The sequence below is a fragment of the Neovison vison genome, chromosome 5, assembly GCF_020171115.1.
Source record: "Neovison vison isolate M4711 chromosome 5, ASM_NN_V1, whole genome shotgun sequence".
Lineage (NCBI taxonomy): Eukaryota > Metazoa > Chordata > Mammalia > Carnivora > Mustelidae > Neogale > Neogale vison.
In genome coordinates, this window is record NC_058095.1 from 100,558,979 (window position 1) to 100,581,658 (window position 22,680).

The window sequence follows — 22,680 nt, forward strand, 5'->3', positions numbered from 1 at the left end:
CAGAGACACACACACACAGACACACACACACACACACGCGCGGGAACACATTATCTTGTTAGTGTCAACATTCAGGGTCAGAGAGGTAGTGTACATAACTTCATTTCCCAGGAGTATTTCTGAGGTGTATTGTGATACTTTTCAGATAAAGATCACTGCTGTCACTCTTGGTCCTTTCTCTGCCCTCTGTCCTTTCTGGAGGACTGTCTACCTTCTGATGTCATACTGTAAGCAGGCTTCTGCTGATTACCATGGGAGCCCTTGCGCATCAGACCCCCATCAGACCCTTGTAGGTGGGGGAAGTTGCCCGCAGCTTCTGCAGATGCTGCAGTGAGGTTTAAACCCGCTGCTGGGTGCCTGACTTTTCATTGTGATTCCTAGAGGCTGTGGGTCAAGATAATTCCCTGGCATTCCCACTTGGAAAATGAATAGTTTCTCCAAAGAAATGGCATTGCAAATCATGGTCAGGTATTACTACAGACTAGTACAGGGTAGTTCAGGTGTATTATAGACTTATATGTGCTTCAGATTGCTGTAAGGACTTAACCATACTTTTCTGATATGATTTTCATGGGAAACACCTAATGGGTTCCAAAACAACTGACTTTTAAGCTGGCTTGATTTTATGAGTTGGAAGAAACAGGAGTGCTTTCCGGCATGGGGTTCTACAGGTAGGATTTGCAGGCATCATGCCCTTAAAATGCAAAGTCCTCAGAAGGCAAGGATAGGATCAGCTTTTGCTTGCAAGTATAGAACACTTGATCACTGTATCATTTGATACAGTTAAAAAAAACCACCTATATATCAAAATTTTAAAAATTGAGTTAAAAAAAACCCCTATATATCTATAGTATCTGTATCTATGTCTATATTATATAAAGAAAGAACGCTTAGATGGGATCAAATCTGTAAAGATACTGCTTTTTTGTGACCATCAAAATACTACCTAGAGTGGGTTTTTTTTTTTTAAGATTTTATTTATTTATTTGACAGAGAGAGATCACAAGTAAACAGAGCAGCAGGCAGAGAGAGAGGGGGAAGCACTCTTCCTGCTGAGCAGAGAGCCCGATGAGGGGCTCGGTCCCAGGACCCTGAGATCATGACCTTAGCTGAAGGCAGAAGCTTAACACACTGATCCACCCAGGTGCCCCACTACCTAGAGTTTTATTCAAAATCAGTGAATTACAAATGTATCACTTCATATAGTCCTTTATTGGGTTAACATAATGAAATCATAAATTTATGGACGCCTGGGTGGCGCAGTTGGTTAAACGACTGCCTCCGGCTCAGGGCGTGATCCTGGAGTCTCGGGATCGAGTCCCACATCAGGCTCCCAGCTCCATGGGGAGTCTGCTTCTCCCTCTGACCTTCTCCTCGCTCATGCTCTCTCTCACTGTCTCTCTCTCTCAAATAAATAAAATAAAATCTTAAAAAAAAATCATAAATTTATAGATTTGATGGATTTCAAGATTGCACAAAAACAGAACAGCCTACTAGGTGGCTACTTCAGGGGGTTTAGCTGACAATAAAGTGGATAAACTCATTTCTGTAATTTTTTTTTTGTCAAGTGAATTGAAGTGGTGGCGTTATCTAACCATTTCAGAAAATGGATGCTCTGTGACACAGACATAAAGTTACACACACATAAAAGAAAAGGCAAGGTTTCTGTTCTTAAGGAAATTATAACTGAATAAAGAAGATGGAAAATAGAAGTGAAGAATCAACCATGAATGGTGGAAGTACATAACAATGGAGAGACATAGAATTACTGATTAACCAGATGTAACTTCACGTCAAACTCCCTATTAAACATTCTGTAAGAACAAGTCAGAAGGTAAAAAATAAATGGTGAAGTTGTCTGATTGTAATGAGCTTATCCTCTCAGTTTTAATCATGATCATGTCCCATGATCCTTTATATTTTCTGTTTCTTATTTAGAAGTACAACTATTGGCTACTTGTGGGACCTTGGGCCCAGTCTATTTATTAATTTCTGAAATGTGGGTAATTATTCCTATAAGATAGATTTGTTTGACGAGACTAAGCTAAAACATGTAGAAAGTAGTCGATATTTTCACTTTTGCTATGGCTGCTTGTTATTTTGTGAGCAGGCTCTGTGATGTCAACAAAAACTACATTTTCTCTTACAGAGTGCCTCAGAGTCTACACTATGCTGTTAACCTAGGTGAATATGGGCTTAGAAAGGTAAATTGGCATCAAGGATATCAGAACCCTTTCTTAATAGTGTTTGTGAATGAACTACATAAGAGTATTGATGTTTCCCTCTCAAAATTTCTATGTGCTTTAAACATGCATTTTTATCACTAGCTTGCAAAGAGCAACACAAGCATACCTCAGCTATATCATGGGTTTGGTTCCAAACCACTGCAATAAAGCAAATATTGCAATAAGATGAGTCAAATGAATTTTATTGTTTCCCATTCTAATAGTTATGTTTACCTTATTCTGTAGTCTGTTAAGTTTGTAACAGCATTATAGCTAAAAAAAAATACACCTTAATTAAAAATTGTTTCATTGTTAAGAAATGATAACCATCATCTGAGCTTTCAGTGAGTAATAATCCCTGATTACAGATCACTGTAACAAATAATGACAAATTTTGAAATATTATAATTACCAAAATGTGACAGGCATGGATTGAACAAATGCTGTTGAAAAAACGTCACTGAGACTTGCTCAACACAGGGTGACCAAAGCTTTCATTTGTAAAAAAAGCAAGGTATGCCTATAAATTATTTTATTTTTATTATAGTTTCATGAAAGATCTTATTTTTGGTTTAGGTTTGTACTTTAAACTCTTCTAAATGCTCATATCATTCTTCTCCTATTGGCTTTCTATCATTTCTACTTGCATAAGGCTTGCTTTGTTCTCTTCATTTAGGGAGTTTAATGCTCTTAAAATCTGGTAGTAAATGGAGTTTGTTTATTCACTTAATCAGCAGTCAGTGTCTTCTATAGGCTAAGCACTGTGCTGGGGATACTAAGGTAAGAACTGGTTTGTTTTCAAGGAACTTAATGTCTCCTGCAGATGTGATCATAGCACTGTTGTTGAAACTTCTGGAGAGGAGACATTTTTCAGCTTATTTACTTTTTTTTTTAATTTACTTTTTTACTTAACTCTTGTCTTCAGTTTATTTATTTATTTTTTTAAAAGATTTATTTATTTGACAGAGATCACAAGTAGGCAGAGAGGCAGGCCGAGAGAAAGGGAAGCAGGCTCTCCACTGAGCAGAGAGCCCGATGTGGGGTTCGATCCCAGGAGCCTGGGATCATGACCTGAGCCAAAGGCAGAGGCTTTAACCCACTGAGCCACCCAGGCACCCCTATTTTAAAAGATTTTGTTTATTTGAGAGAGAATGAACGAGAGAGAGAGAGAACACAAGCTGTGGGACAGACTGAGGGAGAGAGCCTGATGCGGGGCTCAATCCCAGGACCCTGGGATTATGACCTAAGTCAAAGGCAGTACTTAATCGACTGAGCCACCCAGGCGCCCCTAAGTCTTGTCTTTAAAATGTTTTATTTAGTGTACTTCTGAAACTTTCTACTCCGATATCTCCAATTTTCAGTTTCAGAAACTGAAGTAACATAATCATTAGAGTGTAGGCTTGGGACCCAGACTACAGGAGCTAGAATCATGACTCCATTTTCTTAGCTAGTGACCGTGGTTAAGTAACCACTTTATGCCTGTTTCCTCTTCCATTATGAAAGTGAGTGAAGGGACGGACGCCTGGGTGGCTTAGTTGGTTAAGTGCCTGCCTTCGGCTCCAGTCATGATCCCAGGGTCTAGGATCAAGTCTCACACTGGGCTCCTTGCTCAACAGGGAGCCTCCTTCTCCCTCTGCCTGCTGCTTCCCCTTCCTGTGCTTTCTCTCTCTCACTCTGACAAAAAATAGATAAAATCTTTAGCAAAAAATAAAAGTGAATCATTATATACCAAGTGCTTAGAACAGTAGCAGGCATATAGTAAGCATTCAATAAATGCTAGATATTATTATTAGTTTCTCTGAAATATCAGAAAGTCTAATTCTGAGTTTTAGGGGTAAATTACAATTGCTATTCATTAATCTTTGTAGTAACTCAAAAACACAGGCTTCTGATATTAAGTGTAAATATTTATTAATATTATAAAACTTTCTTTCTCTTAAGTAAGCTGTACACCAAGTGTGGGGCTCAAACTCACAACCCCAAGATCAAGAATCATATGCTCTACTAATTGAACCAGTGAGGAACCTCCAAAACTTTCTCTTCTTAATAAAGAATTTCCAGGTTCTAATAATATGAACTCAAGAGCAAGGCATTGCCCAGAGGTAAGAGAATAAGTGCATGGGTCAGTAAAACTGGGAAGGAGAGAAATAAGACTATGTAAGGAAGTGGATGCTTTTGTGACAAAACCTGTATCCTTTCCTTAACATGTAATTTCCTAGAATTGAAGAAGTTGAAATATGGATTTAATACTGATAAATTCATATATATTTAAACATGCTAATTTGATTTTTAAACCTCTGAGCACAGATACATGATTGTGGTTTATATTTACTTAAGTTCATGAGAATTATGCAGGTACTTCAGAGTAGGAATAACTGATTCTCTCTTCTGTTTAAAAGTTGCATTTCTCAGAATTATAATGATAATTGATCTGAATAAACAAAATTGCCAAAGCAAAAAGAAAATCTGACTTTGTTACAGATACCTTTAATTTTTTTGGTTCAAAAGGGGTATAAGCATTTTTAGTTATAGCAGTTAATTCTTTAAAATTACCAAAAGGCAGACAATGGCATATGTTTATTCCAGGTTTATTTAAAATTTTAATTTCAAATGAAATGTGTTGACACTGATACATAAGAATACAAAGATGGGAAATAACCTAATTCATCTTCTTGGTTTGTTCAAGCCTCCAGGCACCAGTTAGATATCGAAGTCGTATAAAAAGTAGGTCCTTGCCCATTTGTAGCCAGCTCCAAAATGGAACTAATTTAGAACCTATGATTTAAAAATAATTAAAAATGAATTAACTTAAGTAAACTCTGGAGAAAATATATCACTTTAAAATTATATTTTAGAAGTGCGTCTACATGACATTTGTGACCTTCTAGTCACCTTATTTTTAAAATTATGTATGCATATATATTTACTTCCATTGGTATATTTAAAAATGATTTTTTAGGACAAATTTTCATGTTTTACATGCTACTTTTCAGTCTCATGTACTGCAGAGAAGCAGGTACATTTCCACATGTAATATAAATTAATAATCTGGGAAATCCAAGATAAAAACCCAGTTTTTATTCTAATTCTACCAAAGACTCTCAATCAGCTAAAACAAATACCATCTTAGCTAGGACATCTTCTTGTCCAGTGTGGCCAAATGGCAGAGTGCCACGTGTAGCTAACTACAGGAGATCTGCCTCTTGGGGCATGTTTTAAAAGCTTACATGCCTTGATTTTATCCCATGGAACTGCCTTTTTTTTTTTAAGATTTTTTCTTTATTTATCTGACAGAGATCACAAGTAGGCAGAGAGGCAGGCAGAGAGAGAGGAGGAAGCAGGCTCCCTGCAGAGCAGAGAGCCCGATGCGGGGCTCGATCCCAGGACCCTGGGATCATGACCTGAGCCGAAGGCAGAGGCTTAACCCACTGAGCCACCCAGGCGCCCCAGAACTGCTTTTTATATTAGGTCAAGAGGAGAGACTGCAGGTCACGGGAACTGGGGTGCTAGATGGTAATGAGTCATTGCCAGTATCAAAATACTAATCACTGACAGTTTTCTAGATTTAAGCCCAAATACTCTAGCTTCTTCCTTTTCTTCTCCGCCCCCCAACTTTATTGAAATATAATTGACAAATAAAATTGAAATATATGCAGAATGTATGTATTTGATATATATATATACATATACATGTATATATTTATATATACATACTGTAAAATGATTACCATTGTCAAGTTAATTAACACATCTACCTTAATTTTATTTGAATCATTTACAAAAGAATTAAACATCTTCAAAGCTGAATTTAGTGGTTTCTCTAATAACAACAAAAACAAAACATTTTGGAAATTAAATGAAACTGGAAAGGATCTAAATTGTGGAGATTTCAGATGGGAAATCTCCAACCCTCAGATGGGACTGAGGGTATATGGCCCAGGATTCTGGGAATGACTAACATGGAACTACTTATTGAATGCCCATTAATGAAAAGTAATACACAACTATCTCTGAAATGCACATGAGCAAATGTAAATATGAAACACATTTTTTACTTTTTCCCACTTCAACTTCCCACAGTCTCTGCTGAGCATAGATCAACATAGATCAACACAGTAGATTCTTAAAAATCTGAGCAATCTTTTACTGGCTTTTTAATCGCCTTTGATCCAGGCTGCTACTATGGAAGAGTAGTTAAATTTTTTAAGTTAACTTTGATTCAGCAAGACTCCAAGAGGTATGAATTTGTTCTAGACTATATAGTTTGAATGATCTGTAGACCTTCTGTTCCTAAACATCCATGGTTACAGAACAATAATGGCATATCAACAATGACTTTCTCCCGGGGCCATGCCCAGCAAGGGAGGGGTGACTATGAAAGTCTCCAGGTGATTGTTAACTGCTTTCACACTGTGAACTAATTTTGGAGCATTCTAAGGTAAGCGAAGGAGAAAACTAAAATATATTTTAAGCTCTACAAATTATAAGCAGTCTAACCTTCTTTAAACAGGAATTATTAAGAATTATGATAGATTTCTCATTATGAGAGATCTTAGAGATTTTCACATTTTTTGGATATATGTACAGATACCAGTTAAAGACTGGCTCTGAATGGGCTGTGGACATTTCGAGTAAAAACAAATATAATTCCTTATCTAGCTCTGCATGGTGGCTTGTAGGTACTCAGTATCGACTGAGCAATGAAATAAGATAATATTAAATAAAAGGGGATGCAAATAAAATTTATCTCAAAGACTTCTCAACCTTGCTTCTAGCCTCAATTGCCATGATCCTGCCTGCTGTAGAAGTTTTACTGAATTTCCTGGGCTGGGTAGTAGGCCTACGGAAGACCCCAGGAAGAGACTGCAGGGAGAGAGAAGGCAGTAAGCCATCTGGAGGATGGAGGGGATTAGGAGAAGAATTTCCTATGGAAATTGACCCCTTTCAGGTCAGCTGAGTAGGCCCTGTTGGGGCAGCCAGCTAACTTTGCTGCACAACTGTATTGTCACCTACCCCCACCCCCACTTAAGATCAGCGGTAACACCAACAACATACCTTCAATTTCAGTCCAGTTGACAGCAATTTCTGCTATTGGAATTTTAAAGAACTGTGCTATGTAAAGTAATTCTACATCAAATGCCCTGAAACAGAAAATATATTGATTTTTATTTTTAAAAAGACAAAGAGAGTGTAATTAAATCTCTACCTTGGCATGTTTTACAGAAATTTATAAGGCAGATATATAGCTTATAGAGTAAAACTGAAAGTTGGACTCATAGGTCATATAAAAGGTTAAGTAGTTCAGGAGCTTCAAGGTAAATAATTTAGTGTGTCACTGTATAACATCTAAATGAGAAATATGGTGTCTCTATCATAACTCAGAAACTCCTAGAGATAAAATTGGCCTGTTGGGCTCTAAGAGAAAATTTAATCATGCAAATTTTCAAGATTGATGGTTTTCAATCCCAGGCTTAACTAGCTCAAGGTACAGAATTGATAGCATTTTCAACTGATTCAGAGAGCTAATAAAACAGAACTCTGAGGATCTCTTGGAGAAAATGTTGTCAGCCACTTTAGAGTTGCTTGATTATATTCCTCTACCACCGAAGGATCAAGGTTTATTTATTTGTTTGTTTATTTTAAAAAGATTTTTATTTATTTATTTGAGAGGGGGAGAGAGAACATGGAGAGGTAGAAGCAGACTCCCCTGCTGTGCAGGGAGCTAATGTGGGACTTGACCCAGGACTCCACAATCATGACCTGAGCCAAAGGCAGATGCTTAATCAACTGAGCCACCCAGGTGCCCCAAGGTTTCTTTTTGAAATACAGGGTTGCCTAGGGACTTGCCTTCTCCTTTTCCTTTCCCTGTGCCATTCTGGGCAAGATAGTACTGCCAGCTGTTGCAATGAAAAGGCACTTTAGATTAGTCTGAAATGCTCTTTGGTTTAAGGACATACATACATGGGAATTACATATATTATCTCATTTTAACTTACATTGTTAAAAATCATCTCTAGTCTGAATTCCCAGTTCATCCTTCCTTCTCCCTATGAAAGGCTCTGAAAGCTCCTCCTCAGTTATCTCTTGGTTTAGGTGAAATCTGCTTACCCTAGAGTTTCTGAATCCTGATTAGAAGTTTTCCTGGATTCTGCTTACAGATTCTCTGAAACTAGTTTCTTCTTCTCACTGGCAGTGAGCTCAGGAGGAAGCACCACTGCCTGTGAAACCTTCTTCATGCTCTTGTAACCGAAAGTGCTAGAGGCCTTTACTGTTTGGCTTTCATCTTGTTCTGTTAAGCAAGCCCTTGCCCTGACTTTCTAGACTGCATGGAACACACTTCAGACTTCAGGGATTGGTTTTAAAATATTAGCATAAACAAGAAAATACCTAAAACCCACTTCTGTTTGCTTTCCTGATCCCAGACAACTTGAATTTTGGAGCTTTGTCTTCTTGGCCACAAAACTACTACTGTCCATTCTGTGACTAGTTTAATCCCAAGTATTTGGATAATTCAATATGAAAACTATTTTTTTTAAAAAAACACTTAATGCTTTTTCTTATCCTAATAAAATATTTACTTAAGATGATAAAACCATCTACAAAAGCGTTCTCTGTGTTAAGAAGACTGTGTAAAACTTCTGTTAACTAGCCTGGGACACTCAAGAAAGGAGGAAATTATTTGAATATTAAGCCTTGTTAACCCTTAATTCTCTCCTTTACCACAACACCAAAAAAATACCTAAAATGCTGAATTAGTTCCAATGATATTCAATAATCTGAATAAGATTATTAATTGTTCTAAGGATATCAGCATATAGTAACTTATCAAAGACATAAAACAACGTAAGAATGGTGAGTAGAAAGGAGTGGAGAAAAAAGCACTGATTAACTGAATTTATATTAAAAAAATTGAAAGGGCTAGTCGTCTTCTACTATTACTTTTACTCTATCCTTCTCTTTTTTTTACCATTTTAAGAAATGAAGATGTTTACTTAAAAAAATAATTAAAAAAAAGTATAGTTCGGGGTGCCTGGGTGGCTCAGTGGGTTGAGCCGCTGCCTTCGGCTCAGGTCATGATCTCAGGGTCCTGGGATCGAGTCCCACATCGGGCTCTCTGCTCAGTGGAGAGCCTGCTTCCCTCTCTCTCTCTCTCTCTGCCTGCCTCTCCGTCTACTTGTGATTTCTCTCTGTCAAATAAATAAATAAAATCTTAAAAAAAAAAAAAAAAAGTATAGTTCACATCACCATATTATAAGAGACCAATCTGTTACCAAAGAAAACATAACTAAAATACCAAGTATTTCTAGATAGAGCCTTATGCTATTGTACAGAAACAGTATAAGGGTTAGTTTCCAACTCAGATGCCTTCATGTGTTTTTGCAGATGTAGGGAGGGCAGAGCCACTGTTTTCTTTTGTTACTCAGTTCCTGGTATAGCTGTGAGCTCACAGATATTTTCATGAAGAACCAAGAGCGTGTCGATTGTCTGTTAAACACAGCAGACACACACATACCCTACTGCTCCCTCCTGAAATCCCACTAAAATTAAAACAACAATCATGGAATAAACACAGAAGAGATGAAAGTAATAAAAAAAATATCGGAAACTTGGAAAGTAGCTGGTAAACTGGTAAGTAGGAAACACAGACTGTGATGTGAAGCCTAGAAAGGACGAATGGCTACCGCAGAGCCCCCAAAGGCTCAGGCATCATTGGCCTCATTGCAGGTGATGTCTGTAAGTGGCGGTTGTGGCGGTCGGGGTGGGGGGGCTTCAAAAGGGAGGGCTCACAGAAAATCTCTAGGAGATTCTCTTTTCCTCAAGTTCGTGCTGTGAATGCTGGCAGCCAGGCTTCTATATCGCAGGCAGGAAATCAAGAAACAAGAAATGTGAAAACAACCAGCCCAAAAGATAGTGACAGCTGGGAGTTTCCCACACCAAGTGGCTCTGTTACTTAGTCTGTAGTGACATCAACCAGTGGATCAGAGTTCTCTGCCCATGCACACAGCTTCTGATGAGCTTTTCAGGACCATACTAGAAAATGTGAGGACAGAGGTTCCACATCTGTTTTACAGGTGGGAAGAGAAAAAGGGTACAGGTTTGCAGCGCTGGAGCAGCTACCGCATGCTCAACAAGACGCATGAAAAAGAGCCACATTAAGTCCTGGAAATCATGGTCTTTCAAAATATTGGAGAAAAAGCTTCCAAAAGGAGATGGGAACAACATGCATAGACAAAGAACTGAGATTCAGATTACTGTCAGAAGTGGACCTCTCCACAGAAACACTGGATGCCAAAGACAATAAAGCAATGCTTTCAAAATCCTGAGGAAAAATGATTTCCAACCTAGAATGCTTTCTCCAGCTATTAGGCAAATGTGAGGGGAGACTAAAGGCAGGATCACATGCAGGGTCTCAAGGTTTCTTTCTCTTATGTTTAGGAAGTTTAGCAGGATGTGCTCTACTGCAATCGTGGTGTGAAACAAGGAAAAGGAAGAACAGGAACTGTGCAGCAGGCCAGAGAACAGCTAGACAGGTGAGAGCCGACAGGATGTCTCCAAGAAAAAGGTGAAACTGATGCGTGACCTGCTGCAATGGGACCATATGGACATACTTCCTACTCCACATGGAGTGTGAGCCTAAGTGACAGGTCCATAGTAAAGAGGCTGACAGAAACTCCAGATGTTTATTATCTTTAGGAAAACAGAAAGTACTACAAGACAGGTAATAAAATCATATCACACTTTGGTTCAAATACGAATTATCTTTACACAGCTATAGCAACCAGTAGTGATCTAACCACAAATTATGTAGAAACTGCATTAGGAGGATACATGTGGAGGGTGTACGGGGGTTTAAGAGAACTACATACATATCTGTTGATTTATTTTGGAAAGTAATATCTAAAACTGAAAAATGGAGACAGGGCTATGCAAACCCATTATTTTGAATAAAGCAAATACCACAAAGAAACAGCAGAGTTGAGAGTGATATAGTTGGGGAGTAGGAATTGGAGACAGAGGGAGATGGGGTAAAGGAGAATGATTTTTTAGTATAAGCCTTATGGAATGGACTTTAAGTTATTAACATGCATAACATTGATTTAAAAAAGAAGTATTCCTCAGAAGAAAGTACATTGCAAGGAATCCATTTTATTATTATCCATTAAAAGATTTTATTTATTTATTTAAATATAGGTTTTGTTTTTTTTTTAAAAGATTTTTATTTATTTATTTGATAGACAGAGATCATAAGCAGGTAGAGAGAGAGAGGAGGAAGCAGGCTCCCTGCTGAGCAGAGAGCCTGATGCAGGGCTCGATCCCAGGACCCTGAGATCATGACCTGAGCCGAAGGCAGAGGCTTTAACACTCTGGGCCACCCAGGTGCCCCAAGATTTTATTTATTTATGAGAGAGAGAGAGCACGCCTGGTGAAGGGGAGAGGCAGAGGCAGAGAGCATCTCAAGCAGACTCCCCGCTGAGCAGGGAGCCTGACGTGTGGCTCAGTCCCAGGACCCTGAGATCATGACCTGAGCTGAAGAGGGCAGATGCTTAACTGAATGAGCCACCAAGGCGCCCCACAGGTCTGTAATTTTGAATCAGAGATGCCTGCCCAGTCTATTTTTTTTTCTTTTAAAGATTTTATTTATTTGTTTTTGAGAGAGAGAGCACGAGTGGTGGGGAGGGACAGAGGGAGAAGCACACTCCCCACTGAGCAGGGAGCCCCATGCGGGGCTGGATCTCAGGACTCCAGGATCATGACTTGAGCTGAAGGCAGACACTTAATCGACTGAGCCACCCAGGCACCTGCATGCCCAGCCTTATAACTATACCTTGATGATCTGGTGTGGAGAGTGAGTGTTGGTTGTCCTAAGGAAGAACTGAAGAAGTTGAGAAAGGAAGGGTCCCCATGGGGAGACAGATTATTCTGTACCTCTTAAGGCCACAGGAGGGCACTGAGAAGCCACTGAGGATTTTAAGCAAAAGAGGTGGATCTGATCACTTTTAAGTTTGAAAGGACTCCTTGGGTTACAGTAACGGCAATAATGGCGTCCTGCATGGTGGTAGAGAAGATGAAGAGAAGCGAAGGGGCATAAAAGCTAAAATCAACAGGCCGGGGCCATGGACTGGATATATGGAGGGGCTGTGGGGAATGTCCGAGCAGACTGCAAGGCTTCAAGCTCCTGTGTATCCATGTCATTCACTAAGCAGGCGGAGAGCTGAGGCGAGGTCTGGGATAACGACAAGCCGGATAACCAGGTTATGTCAAGAGAGAGCATTGAGAAGTACAGACCACTGCTGATGGGTTAATTAACACACTAAGTGGTCATATCAAACTTGACCACTGGATTTCACGACAGGAGGTCCCTAGATGCTGAGATGGAGGGATGGGGAAAATCCATACTGAGGTGGGATGAGGCATTAGTGGGAAGTGAGAAAACAGAAGGCACAGAGCACTCTTTCAAGAAAAGGCTGGCTGTGAAAGAGGGCTGGAGCTGGGGGGTGGTGTCAATGGACAGAGTTTTTGTTTCTTGTGTTTTTAAGATTTTATTTATCTATTTGACAGACAGATCACAAGCAGGCAGAGAGGCAGGCAGAAAGAGAGGAGGAAGCAGGATCCCTTTGGAGCAGAGAGCCCAATGCAGGGGTTAATCCCAGGACCCTGGGATCATGACCTGAGCCGAAGGCAGAGGCCTTAACCCTCTGAGCTACCCAGGCACACCGAGACGTTTTTTGTTTTTGTTTTTGTTTTTTAATAGCAAGATAAATTTAAACTTGTTTTAAACTGAAAATTTAAACTTGTTTTAGAAACTGATGTGGTTGACAGGAAAAGACAAGACAAATAAGCGAACAGGATGAAGTTATTAAGAAGGTAGAAGGGGATGCAGAGGTCGAAAGACTGGTTGGTCACAGGCAGGAGAGGGAACTTACTACTGAAAAGGAAAGAAGGAAATGAAAAAGGAGGGGCTCTCTTCCATTCTGGTACTTCTGAGCTTTCTTTTCTTTTCTTTTCTTTTTTTAAAGATTTTTTTATTTATTCGACAGAGAGAAATCACAAGTAGGCAGAGAGGCATAGAGAGAGGAGGAAGCAGGCTCCCCGCAGAGCAGAGAGCCCGATGCGGGGCTTGATCCCAGGATCCTGGGATCATGACCTGAGCCGAAGGCAGAGGCTTTAACCCACTGAGCCACCCAGGCGCCCCTCTGAGCTTTCTTTCTCTTCAAAGGAAAATACGGAAGCCTAAAGAAACAGGATGTTTTCAGGACTTTTGATTTGTACTGTCCACAACTAAGGTGAATAAATTAACTTTATGCCGTATGTGTAGTTTGAGATTTTGAAAATAAGATCCAACTCAGTAACAGAATAAAGATATGGATTAATTTTACACATACAGGTGACAGTTCTGTTTAAAGCTCAGTGTTCATTCTCAGAATACAGGGTTGCTTCTCATGATGTGGAGGAGCTGCTGTGTGAGACATGCCCTGTGCATCTGGTCAGGAACTTACCATCGTTCAATGTGTAGAGACGAAAACGTCCGTGAAGCTGCTTCTCGAGTAAATAATTTGAATCCACACTGTGTGTCTCTGATTCCTTTGACACATAGGAACCACACCAGAAAGTGGAACCCATACATGAGCAGAGTACGGAAGTAAGAACGCTGAAACAAAGAGAAAATATAAAGGACTTTTCCATTAATCTATAAAGGACCATTGAAAACACCTGGTTGTAGACAACCGTATTTTAATATTTAATTGGCTGGGTAGATCTTACTTAAGAACACCACTGTTTCATTAGCTTCACTGGTGAAGTATATTACAGAAACTTTGAGGGTGCCTTCTGCTTAGAGCAGGGCAGAGGTACCAGGGAAATGGTTACTCCTTTCTCACAGGTTCAAGAAGAATCAGACAAGAATCACAGTACCTGTGAGAGGTCAGGGCTTTAATCTACCAGGAGCATACTATAACTGTTTTGGGCTGCTAGGAGCAAGGAGAGCATCTCATTCATCTATACATTTTATGCCTCTTTGCCCCAGATATATTTCAGTTTCAAAAAGGTGTCAGATGGGGGGCCTGGGTGGCTCCATCAGTTAAGTGGCTGCCTTCAACTCAGGTCATGATCTCTGGGTCCTGAGGTCGAGCCAGGGGTTGGGCTCCCTACTCAGCGGGGAGTCTGCTTCTCCCTCTCCCTCTGCACCCCGCCCCCTGGCTTATACTCACTTTCTCTCTCAAATAAATAAAATATTTTTTAAAAAGGTGACAGTTATTAGAATATCTTGGAGATATAAAACACTATGATTTAAACCTAAAGTTCTATGCCTAGTTAGTGAGAATTGATCAAAGAAGTATAGCAGAGTGTCACAAAAGTCACAGCCTAAGAAGGAATCTGAAACAATAGTCTCTCCGGTTAGGTATGACACATATCTGATAAATAGATTTTAATGATTACGTTTCTTAATACTTTGGATATTCAACTTAAGTAGTCTTTAATCCTGAGTATTCACATTATTAGTAGTTAATTTTATTAGTAGTATGTGACATAATATTCCATTATTTATTAAGTACTATAAACTTTAAAACATAAAAATAACAGATCATTAATTATCATTGTATTCAAGACTCTTATATTTAGGATTAAAATAAAGGATCTCTTAAAATTTTCTACAGCATAATAAATCCATGGAATGATAACACTATATATGCACATTGGCAACCTACTGAGAGTCTATGTAGAACATTTACTATTTCAAACTATTTAATATTTCTTTTCCTCCTTTTGGTTTTTGCTTTTTAGAACTGTAATCTTTAGTATCATTCTTCATTTACTGGCTTTTTCTATCATCATCAAACAGAAACATGACTAAGGGATACCAGGACAAAGCAGAGAAAGCCACTGACCTGAGCAGATCTCTATTTGAACCCTGGCTGCATTAATAATTAGGAGAGTGACCTTGAGCAAGTTACTTCAACTCTCTCCATCCCACTTTCCTCATCTATCAGATGGGAAAGAAAATGCCCACTTCACAAAGTAATTGTAAAGATTAAATGAGATAGGGGTGCCTGGGTGGCTTGGTTGTTAAGCATCTGCCTTCGGCTCAGGTCATGATCCCAGAGTACAGGGACTGAGCCCCACATCAGGTTCCTCACTCTGCGGGAAGCCTATTCTCTCTCTCCCACTCCCTCTGCTCGTGTTCCCTCTCTTGCTGTCATCTCACTCTCAAAAAATATATAAATAAAATCTTAAAAAAAAAAAAAGATTAAGTGAGATAACAGTCAAGCCTTTAGCCAAACGTTTGGAACAGACAGTAACAGGAACTCAATAAATGTTTTTAATAAAGGAAGAAAGCTCGAGAGCTCACTTTTAACCTCTTGACCACAACTTCATTTGTGTATTACATAGGGCAGGTATGTGAAACAAACTTCTTTTTAAGTGTGTGTGTGTGTGTGTGTGTATACTTGTATGTGTTTTTATTATGTATCATGTCAAAAAGGAAAAAGTCAAATAACACAGTGAAACAAAATATCTGCAGTACATGTAATTAAAAATGATTAGCATCCATTCTTTCTACATTACAAAGATAACATTTTAGAACTCTTTAGTAATAAAAAGTACAGTCATAAAGCAAATTGGACATAGTCTAAGAGCAGCTCACAGAAAAGGACCCAAAAGAGACTTGTAAACATATAAAACAATGGTCATTCTCATTAGTGACCAATAAGACCAAATTTTAACTATAGAATGATGCCATGTTACACCAGTCAAACTGGCAAACGCTTAAAAGAATCAAAGCATTAAATCTTTTGTTAGGATATGGAGCGAAGGGAGTACTCCGCTAGTGGGAATATAAATTGGTTACCAGTTTAGAAGAGCAATTAGACAAAATGTTTGTAAACTGTAAAATAAACTTTGTGAAAGGATCTAGCACTTCCCATTTATTACCTGGAATCATTAGTTATGTTCTGATGTAAATAGGTCTTACCTCTCTAAGCAGATAGGGCAGAAACCTCATCTTAAAATACTTTGGTAATCTCACAACAGCTTGCTCAGTGCCTTCCATATAAAATATTTCCAATAAATACTGGTTGACTGATTAAACCTCCAAAAGAGCACTTATGCTTAGGAAAGGAACAAATAGAAATTGAAAGATAGAAAAATTAAAATTAAAAGGTAGAAAAAATAATGCCTATAAACTATTCTCCTTGAATGATTTTTAATGTGATTTAGGTGAGCTTACTGGTTACCAAATGAAAATATCCCATGACTACTTTTGCTTGGATCTTAATAGATTTTTGTTTGCTTTAAGATAATGGTTATTTTATTTATTTTTTTTAAAGATTTTATTTATTTATTTGACAGACAGAGATCACAAGTAGGCAGAGAGGCAGGCAGAGAGAGAGAAGCGGGAAGCAGGCTCCCTGCTGAGCAGAGAGCCCGATGTGGGGCTCGATCCCAGGACCCTGAGACCATGACCCGAGCCGAAGGCAGAGGCTTTAACCCACTGAGCCACCCAGGCGCCCCTAAGATAATGGTTATTTAAAAAAAAACAGAAACACGTGGGGTTCACATGAAGACCTTATTTGACTTCTAACATATTTAAAGCATAACAAGGGAAACTACAAACAAGAGCATCTCCCTTTAATTTTTATAACCTTGTAAAATATCTTACAAGACTTCTAAAAATATATTGTGGAACAGAGTTAGTTCAATGAAACTACAGTCATAGAGTAACATTATAAAAACTTCTGAAGTAGACATTTAAAATATGAAGAGAAAGACACTCACTACTTTAATATTAACAAGAATCTCTCTAATGTTAATGCAATGTAAACAAGGAATTCAGGTGAAATTTAAAGCTGAATGGTACTTAAATTACCTTAAATTCAAAGAAGTTGCAAGATTTAAGCCAAAACTCTTCAAAGAAAATTTAAAGACATCAAATAAACACTAACGGAGTCTATTTTGAATCCTTTAAAAATGATAAATCCAAGAATGCCAAGACAATGTAAACATCCCTGTTATAGCTATTATACAGAACACATGGGCATGTGGATACACTGAAGATGGTACGGACTCCAGTGGTGCTGTATCATGTTTGTCTTCCAAGAGAGCAGCAGACAGATGTTAGGATTAAGAGGATATGTCTAAAAGTATTCAGGAAAGAGAGATCTGAAAACTATACAATTAAGCTATTGAAGTTGCTGTTCACTATCTTGATTAATTCTTTTGTAATCTTCTCACTGTCCACAGACTGATCACCATATGCAAGGGTTCAGACTATGTATAGCATCTTTAGAGAAAACTGGAGTGGCTCGGGAAGGGAAGACCATACTGCACTTTCTCGCACGCGCGGCAGGTGGAGATGAACTTGTGTAAGGCAGGTAGGGTTCTACAATACACAGGATCTGAACTACAAGCCTACTGAGCAGCAGTGACGCATAACATCTGCAGTAGACTACTGCAGGTTTCTCTCCAGTGGATCAGTTTGTCCTTCTTTTCTACAGAGAAGCAGCTGATTCTGTGGGCTTCAAAGACACGACATCAACCACTAGGTTTTAGAGATGGAGGAACAGATGAATGGATGACAAAATAAATGGTAAATACATAGATCCTGGGATAGATCCCTTGAGGTCTGACTAAAAGCAGTACTAGATACAAAGGAGATTTAGACAATACCACAGTCATATTTAAATACTATTGCCAGGAAAAATTCAGTTTTCAACTAATGGAAGTTCTAAATGAAAAGAATTTACACCATTAAAAACAAAACCAAAAACTTGGTTCCTTTCTCCTGCCACGAACAATAAATACAGGTCCCAGCTATCTCTTGCCTAGAGATTATTTCACTAGCTTCCTAATTGTTACTCTCTTGCTTCCTATTTTGCCGTATCTTTTTTAGCTTCACCAAAGGGATTATCCTTCTTTTCTCCTACATTTTTTAAAAAGGAAAAAAAATTATACATTAAAACCATTAAATTAGGGGCGCCTGGGTGGCTCAGTGGGTTAAGCCGCTGCCTTCGGCTCAGGTCATGATCTCAGGGTCCTGGGATCGAGTCCCGCATCGGGCTCTCTGCTCAGCAGGGAGCCTGCTTCCCGCTTCTCTCTCTCTGCCTGCCTCTCTGCCTACTTGTGATTTCTCTCTGTCAAATAAATAAATAAAATCTTAAAAAAAAAAAAAAAACTCTTTAAAAAAAACCATTAAATTAATAGTAGCATAGTCTTAAGTATTTTTGTTTGCACAGATATTGTTACATAAGTAAGTATGCTGTATTTACAATACTATATTCTTTTTTTTAATACAATCTAGTATTTTGGATATTTTCCTGCGTTATTATATAGTGTCCACTATCATGTGTTATGTGCTGCATGATATTCCATCCAGGAGAAATTTCTGTAATATTTTCTATTGTTGGGATTTAGTATTTTGTAGTTTCTATTGTATAATTATAGAACAATGTAAACATCTTGGACATGTACTTTTCCTTTCCTTCTCCCTTGTGTATCAGTAAAGTGATGAAGCTGGACTAGCTAACCACTAACCATTCTTTCAATTTTAACTTCTAGTAGTATGATACTCTTTATGGTTAACAGATTACCTTTTCCAAATACTATAGAGAGTCCATACAGACACAGAATTTTGGATAAGATACTGAAGATATTAATTTATTTCTTAAGGAAAGAAGAATCTTGAGCATAATCCTTAAGAGGTTCTATGACGCTGCCATCAGTATATCTTGAAAAAAAATTATTTCTTTGTATCTTACTGCAGAATTGTTGAGGGTTTTGCATGTTTAAAACAAAACAAAACAAAACTTCCCAGGCAATTCTGACCTTGCATTGAAAAATATTGCTTTATTCTTGATTTATTTGGGCACTCTAGTAGAAGAAACATTAAGACTATAACAGACAGGGGCACCTGGGTGGCTCAGTGGGTTGGGCCTCTGCCTTCAGCTCGGGTCATGGTCTCGGGGTCCTGGGATTGAGCCCCGCATTGGCCTCTCTGTTTGGCAGGGAGCCTGCTTCCCCCTCCTTCTCTGCCTACTTGTGATCTCTCTCTCTGTCGAATAAATAAATAAAATCTTAAAAAAAAAAAAAAGAATATAACAGACAATTACTGGGCTTGACACACTGGACCCAGATTTTTAAGTGAAAAAATAAAATAATTAAAAAACATTGCACGGGGCACCTGGATGGCTCAGTGGGTTAAGCCGCTGCCTTCGGCTCAGGTCATGATCTCGAGTTCCCGGGATCGAGTCCCGCATCGGGCTCTCTGCTCGGCAGGGAGCCTGCTTCCTCCTCTCTCTCTGCCTGCCTCTCTGCCTACTTGTGATCTCTCTCTGTCAAATAAATAAATAAAATCTTTAAAAAAATAAATAAATAAATAAAAAACATTGCACAAGGCCACCACTGGGTGGCTCAGTGGGTTAAGCCGCTGCCTTCGGCTCAGGTCATGATCTCAGGGTCATGGGATCAAGTCCCACATCCGGCTCTCTGCTCTGCAGGGAGCCTGCTTCCTCCTCTCCCTCTCTCTGCCTGCCTGTCTGCCTGTTTGTGATCTCTGTCTGTCAAATGAATAAATAAAATCTTTAAAAAAAAAAAATTAAAAAAAAAGAAAACAAAAAACTTTAAATGAAACCCAAAATACAGTACTTAAAGTGTGCCAATATGAGAAAAACTAAAGGAAAGTGGAAAGGTTTAAAATGCATCATTTAGAAGTTTGCCTTATATTAGAACTGAATGGGAACTCTTGTATCATAAGGAAAAAAAAAAAAAAAAAGAGCTGCCTGCATCCTAAGTCAAAGTGACGTCTACATCCTTTTTGTACACTCATTAAAAAATAGTAACACAGGGACGCCTGGGTGACTCAGTTGGTTAAGCAGCTGCCTTCGGCTCAGGTCATGATCCCAGCGTCCTGGGATTGAGTCCCACATCGGGCTCCTTGCTTGGTGGGGCGCTTCCTTCTCCCTCTGCCTCTGCCTGCCATTCTGTCTGCCTGTGCTCGCTCTCTCTCCCTCTCTCTCTCTCTGATAAATAAATAAAATCTTAAAAAAAAAAAAAACAGTAACACAAAAATTCGATTCCTAAATGTGCTTTCACAAACCTTCTAATTATTAAAAATGTTTCTTCCTTTGAAAGCAAACTCATTTTTATGAGATTAAACATGAAAGCTTATTTTTTTGCTAAGTAATATGAAAAAAAGAGAAAAGAAACTTGCTGATCATGGCTGTCAGTGAAAGCCTCACCTGAGCAATTGATTCTTTTTCCAAATGTGCTCGAGATCCACATGCAATAGCCATTTGTTCCTGAGGAAAAAGCAATAAAATGATTTTTCAGTAATTAAATATCATTACTAAAAATATTTATTTTCAATGAGATTATCTCATTTTAAGATACTGATTTTTTAAAAAAAGTAACATTAAATATCTTTTTTTCCCTTACATTTAATATCTTTAAAGGTTTACTTAGGTGTTCAGAATATATACAGCTTCAATAAGCCTAGTTATACTTATTAAGAGGACAAAGGGTAGATATTAGGGGCATGTATGACTTGAAAATTCTTATTTTTAAGTGATTCTTCTAATTAAAAATACTGTATTAACATAGTTAGAAGGAAAAATAGTGGTATTAGAAAAAAAGGTATCTGTAAATGCTATGATTATACATAATCATTATACTCTGGGAAATCCAAGATTATCAACTGAAAAACTACTACACATATTAAGGGAATTTAAGAAGATGAGTGGGCACAAATCAAGATATATATATATATAATACTTTAGTCTGCATATGTACAATCAGAAAATAGAACAGAAGATGGTATATGTAACATCAATAAGAAAGCAAACTCTGGAAATAAACTTTACAAAAAATGTGGCAATACCTAAATAAAGAACACATGTACAAGCTACCAAGGGAAATAAAAGAACCCAACACATAGAAAGGTATACCATAATCATGGATGAGCAGATGTGATAACTATCAAAAATCAATCCTCCTTAAAATTAATCTTTATTTTTTAAAATTAATCTTTAAATTTAAGGTCATACCAATAGAAATATCAAAATAATTTCTCACTGAACTCGATAAGCTAATTTTATAGTTAATACGGTAAAATAAAGAACCAGAAGAGCCAGGAAAATTCCAAGAATGAGGATTTAATATATATTATAAAGCTATAGTAATTAAAACAAAGGTATTAGATGTGAACAGATAAATCCATGGACCAGAATGGAAAGGCCAGACACATACACAACAGACACACACACATACACAATATGGATACTTAGAATATGATAAAGATGACATTTTCAATCAGTGGGGAAAAGATGAAATGATAAATGCTGTGGGACATCTAGATAGCTACTTGGAAACCAAATTAAGCTGAACCTGAGCCTCATACTAAATAGTAGGATATATTTCAGATACATGAAAGATTTAAGTGTAAAATATCAGGAATAATTTTTTAAATGATCTCAAGGAAAGCATAAGTACACAAAATCTAAAAGAAAAATCAATTTGAGGAACGCCTGGGTGGCTCAGTTGGTTAAGCGGTTGCCTTCAGCTCAGGTCATGATCCCAGCGTCCTGGGATTGAGTCCCACATCGGGCTCCTTGCTTGGTGGGGCGCTTCCTTCTCCCTCTGCCTCTGCCTGACACTCTGCCTGCCTGTGTGCACTCTCTCTCTCTGACAAATAAAAAAAAAATCTTTAAAAAAAAAAAAAAGAGAAAAAGCAATTTGACAATGAATTTTTAAAAAATTGTACGGCAAAACAAAAATCCAAGCATATTCAAAATTAAAAAGACACATAAGGGTGCCTGGGTGGCTCAGTTAGTTAAGCACCTGCCTTTGGCTCAGGTCTTGATCCCAGAGTCCTAGGATCAAGTCCCGTGTTGGGTTCCCTGCTCACCCGGAAGTCTGCTTCTCTGCCCCTCCCCTAGCTGGTGCTTTATTTCTCTGTCTCTGTCTCTGTCTCTCTCTCACTTGCTTATTCTCTCTGTCTCTCCCTCTCAAATAAATTAAATCTTTAAAACAATTAAAAGACACATAAATTGGGGGTAAATATTGGTAATTTATATTATAGACAAAAGGATCATTTCCAAAATGCTAAAGTGCCCCTATGAATTATTATAAAAGTAGCCTGATAACTCAGCTGGAAAAGAGGCAAAGGTTATGAATACAGTGTTCATAAAAGAGGAAGTGAAAATAGCTCTTAAACAACTGAAAACATCCTCAATCACACGTATCCCAAGAGCAATGCAAATAAAACCTATCAGTGTTTACCATATGGTGCCTACATGCCCAACAGACAGGAATATGAAAATTATCAAGACTACAAATATACATATAATCTGATCCAGCAACTCCACAACTAAGAATTCTTCCTTTAAATAAACTTCTTATGTATGAAAGGACTTTCAAGTACAGTTAATCATTTCAGTGTTGTTTGAAGCAGCAAACTTGCATGTCT

General features: G+C 38.2%; 1 protein-coding gene across 1 annotated transcript in view; it reads right to left on the minus strand.

The window, feature by feature from the left end:
• Positions 1-4,797: 4,797 nt before the first annotated feature.
• The window catches only part of ALG5 (ALG5 dolichyl-phosphate beta-glucosyltransferase), a 41,257-nt gene continuing 23,374 nt past the window's right edge, over positions 4,798-22,680 (minus strand). The window contains exons 7-10 of the mRNA XM_044249605.1: positions 20,456-20,515; positions 13,724-13,875; positions 7,281-7,366; positions 4,798-5,000 (exon numbers count right to left, since the gene is read on the minus strand). Coding sequence (XP_044105540.1) covers positions 4,885-5,000; positions 7,281-7,366; positions 13,724-13,875; positions 20,456-20,515 — 414 coding nt within the window. The 3' untranslated portion in view covers positions 4,798-4,884. The remainder of the gene's footprint in view (positions 5,001-7,280; positions 7,367-13,723; positions 13,876-20,455; positions 20,516-22,680) is intronic.